The sequence below is a fragment of the Myotis davidii genome, unplaced genomic scaffold (genome assembly GCF_000327345.1).
Source record: "Myotis davidii unplaced genomic scaffold, ASM32734v1 scaffold94, whole genome shotgun sequence".
Classification (NCBI taxonomy): domain Eukaryota; kingdom Metazoa; phylum Chordata; class Mammalia; order Chiroptera; family Vespertilionidae; genus Myotis; species Myotis davidii.
Window position 1 is genome coordinate 2,345,642 of NW_006285313.1, and position 4,551 is coordinate 2,350,192.

Genomic DNA, 4,551 nt, shown 5'->3' on the forward strand with positions numbered 1-4,551 from the left:
AATTGTTTTCTTTCTTTTTTTTCTATACTAACCGTGAATCTGGTCACTGTCAGTTGTTGCTACGTCAGTCGAAGACTTAGCCAGCTATCAAGTCATGATCCGCTGTGGAGAAGACATTGCAAAAAATACTGGCTGATATCTGAGTGAGTATTCAGGAAATATGTATTCTTGAAAGTTGGCCCTGGGCTTCTATAGCACTAGTCTGTCCTGGTTCTCCTCTCTGTCTCCTTTGGTGGCCCTTCTGTGCCTGCCACCACATGCTGGTGCTCTCCCAGCCTCTGTCCTTGGCCCACTGCTCTCTTCCCTCTGTGAACTCTCCGGAATGCACTGTGGTGGTTTATAGTGACTGCGTGTGTGCTGCTAGCTCCCAACCCTGGACGGCATCCCTGACGTCCCCACTGAGCTCCTGCTGAGCCTTCCCACCTCATGTCCCACAAGGGCTCACTGTTAATAAATAGACAGAATAAAAGTGTAGATAACAGAAGGTGGGAGTTGGGAAAAGTGAAAGAAAGGGTAGGAGTGCTACTATATTTTTCTTAGATTGAGGGGAATTGAGTAGTGACTGAAGCTGTAAAGCAAGAAGTAGAGGTTTAAGTGTATTATTGAAAGTTGCAACTACTCAGTAGAACTGAATATTAATAACAGCTATCAAACATTGGGAGGAGGGAGAATGGAGAGGAGAGAATTTTAAGTATTGCTATATCCTGATCTTTTTTGTTTGTTTGTTTTTTGTTTTTGTTAATCCTCACCTGAGGATATTTTCCCATTGATTTTGAAAGACGGGGAGAGACAGAGAAAGAAACATCAGTGTGAGAGAGACACATCAATTGGTTGCCTCCTGCACACACCCTGCCCAGGGCCTGGGGGTCAAGCCTGCAACCAAGGTATGTGACCTGACCCTTCAGGCTAAGGGCCGACGATCTATCCACTGAGCCAGACCATCTAAAGCTATCCTGATCTTTTACTTTAGGGTATCAATACATAGATGTGAAATTGATAAATCAAGAATTAGAGGCATAAACATTTAGAATTACAGAGATAACTTCCAGAAATAACTAAAGTTTCTTTTGAGAGGTTGGGCTTCATAAGTTCATTGGTACTTGATTGGTTTTGATAAATATGTATGTATATATTATTTACATTAATAAAAAAATACTCCTCTCCCCCCAAAAAACAAAACACCCTGAATTGTCCTTTGCTCCATCTTTGAACCTGATCATCCTACATTGCTGGTTTTAGGGGCAGCAGCATCCATCCGCTTGAGCTCCTAAGCCCAAACCAGGAATCATCCCACATCTCTCCTCTCCTCTCTCCCTTCCTCTTTCCTCCCTCCATTTATTCAATTACTGAGCCCTTCTGATTTTAGCGTCTGTATTTCTTGAATCTTTCTACTCATCCATCTAGCTACCAGTTTGAGTTCAGTGCATCATCTGACTAGGATTACTGCAAAACCCTCCTAACTCGTCTCTGAGCCTCTAGTTTACACCCTTCCCACACCATTGCCACAGTTCTGCTCTTTGAACTACCCTGTTAAAACCCTTCAGTGGTTCTTCATTTCCTGCAGGATATTAGCATATTACCTTAAGGCCCTTTGTGGATGTCTTATCTTGTATCACTTCTACCTGACATTATTCTTTCTCGCTGATAAGACTGCATTAAATATATATATATATATATTGATTTTTTTACAGAGAGGAAGGGAGAGGGAGAAGGATAGAGTGATAGAAACATCGAAACATCCATCAGCTCCCTCCTGCACACTCCCTACTGGGGATGTGTCTGCAACCAAGGTATATGCCCTTGACCAGAATCGAACCTGGGACCCTTCAGTCCACAGGCCGACGCTTTATCCATTGAGCCAAACCAGTCAGGGTTCCTTATTATTTTCTTAACATTTTCTTTTTCCTAGCTTACACTATTACAAGAATATACTAATATATAATACATATAACATACAAAATATATATTAATCAACTGTTTATGTTATCAGTAAGGCTTCCAGTCAACAATAGCTATTAAGTTATACTCTGATTTAAAAAAAATATATTTTTTTATTGGTTTTAGAGAGAGAGGAAGGGAGAGGGAGCTAAAGAAACATCAATGTGAGAAATATCCATTGGCTTCCTCGAGCCGGCAACCTGGGCATATGCGCTGACCAGGAATCAAACCAGCAACCTTTCTGTGCCCTGGACAACGCCCAACCACACCAGCCAGGGCTATACTCGGATCTTTTTGTCTGGAATGCAGGTCAGGGAGGTCTGCACCCTAACTCCTGTATTGTTCAGGGGTCAGCTGTACATACACATTTATAATTGGTATGCTTTTAGAAGTAAATTGAGATTCACACTCCATATTTTCTTCATATATTTTATTGAATTTAGAAAAAAGGTAAGTAGAAAGTAAGAAATAAGTGATTCATAATCCCACCATGCCAGCAATAACTCCTGTTGTTAAATTTTTTGGTGTCACTATTTGCTAGTCTTCATTGGTAGCTAAAATAAATGGAAAAGAAGGCAAAAGTACCAAAAATTTCCATGAAGTTTGTTGGTAAATGTCTAGAATCTGTACTAATTTTGTTTCAAAAGATTTTAAATCTCATTTTTGTAATCTGTTCAGGGAAGAGAAAACACAGAAGAATCAGTGCTGGAAATCTCTCTTCATTGATACTTATTCTGACGTAGGAAGATACATTGACCATTATGCTGCTATTAAAAAGGCCTGGGATGATCTCAAGAAATATTTGGAGCCCAGATGTCCTCGGATGGTTTTGTCTCTTAAAGGTAAGGTGAACTACCTAAGATGCTAAGAAAGTTGTTTCCATCACAAAATAAAAGGCAGAACCAGGATTTCAAACTCAGGCTGATTTCAGAGCTATGGTCTTAATAGCAGTTGAAGGGAGAAAGGACCTATCCATCCTGTTATTTAAAATGTCTTAAGACCTTAGCTCGTCCAATATTAGGACATTTGGAATATGAGAATGTAGAGTCTACCTTGTAGACATTTCTCCTTTCAGGTACAGACTTACCAAGAAACTAGGATACAGAGCAGCTTCTTCTTCTTTTTTGTACTCAGTTTGGTATTGCCAGGCCTCCGTGCTCACTACCCTGTATCTGGTGATTGGAAGTGAGGTTGTTGTTGTCAGAGAATTCCTTGACAGCCCCTGTTTTACTCTCAGGTGTCAGTTCTCCTGGGGCTTTGCCATGAGTTGGAATAGGATAAAGGCTCTTTGATATCTAGAATGCAGGGGCTTTTAGGAATGCCAGGCCTATGAGTTTTAGGACTAAGTCAAGAACCTCCTACTCACCTCAGTGGTCATAGTCCCTGATTCATTTTCAAGGCACCTCAAGGAAACTTGGAAAGCAAATAAGTATTGGGCTTGGGGAAATTTTTATAAGTATCTTGAAATTATGATACATTAATATAGGGTGTCCCCAAAAATGTATACACACACTTTGAATAATTTTAAAGCCAGTGTTTACTAAGATCGATTTCATTTTTAGAATTGAACTATCAGCTGTTAAAGGATATATGCATTTTTGGGGGGACACCCCATATATCTTTTGTTAATCTGTCGAATGGTATGTATCATGTATCTTCAAATTTCATATTTACCTTACATGTTGGCTTAAATTTTTAGAGTTGGAGGGATTTTAGAGATCACTTAGACCAGGGGTTAGCCAAGTTTTTTTTAAATGACCAGATAGTAAATATTTTAGGCTTTGAGGGACAGACAGATGGTGTCTTCTTTTAACTATTTCGCTCTTGCTGTTGTTGTGGAAGGCAGCATAGGCAGTACATAACAAACAGGGGTGGCGCTTTTCCAAGAAAACTTCATCCACAGAATCAGGCGGCAGGCCAGGGTTTGGCCTGCAGCCTAGAGTTTGCTGATGCCTGATTGATACCAGTCCCCTCATTACAGGTGAAGGGACAGGCTCAGAGAGTTCAGGTGACTTATGCAAGGTCACATAATAGTAAGTGACAGAGATGGGATCCTCAAGTAGGTTTCTTGGCTCCTAGTAACCTTTTCACGGTCTCCTCATCCAAGCAAGCTCGGGAGCAGGGAAAGTAAATGAGTGTTTATTGAGTGCCAGTAAAGCATTTTATGGTGTGTGTGTGTGTGGGAATCTGTACTTTTTTTTTTATTGCTTAAAGTATTACAAAGAGTATTACATATGTCTTCTTTTTTTCCCCCCGCCCTTGACAATCCCCTGGCCTCCCCTATCCCCCAGTGTCTTATGTCCATTGGTTATGCTTATATGCAAAGCATGTATTTCTTTATATTTTTCTTTTGCCATATTTGTTTGTTTGTTTCTTTGTTTGGTTTTTGGCTTTTAAAAAATTTCTTTCCCTCTAGCTGCCTCTTTTAAGAAATTCGAAGTTTCTTATTGTTGTATGGTCCAGGCAGTTATTTAGTTTGTTTTGTACTAAACTTTTTAAAATAAAGTTTCCATTTTGGAGTAATTTGAAATTACAGGAAAGTTGCAAAAAATAGTACAGAGAATTCCTTTTTTTTTTTTCAAAATATATTATTGATTTTTTACAGAGAGGAAG

At 39.6% G+C, this 4,551-nt stretch overlaps 1 protein-coding gene across 1 annotated transcript in view; it reads left to right on the forward strand.

Moving 5' to 3' along the window:
• Positions 1-4,551, forward strand: part of FBXO3 (F-box protein 3) — a gene marked incomplete at its 5' end in the record, with an annotated part of 49,005 nt that continues 44,454 nt past the window's right edge. Inside the window, 2 exons of the mRNA XM_006756122.2 lie at positions 1-143; positions 2,617-2,780. Of these exons, the coding sequence (XP_006756185.2) occupies positions 1-143; positions 2,617-2,780 (307 nt within the window). The remainder of the gene's footprint in view (positions 144-2,616; positions 2,781-4,551) is intronic.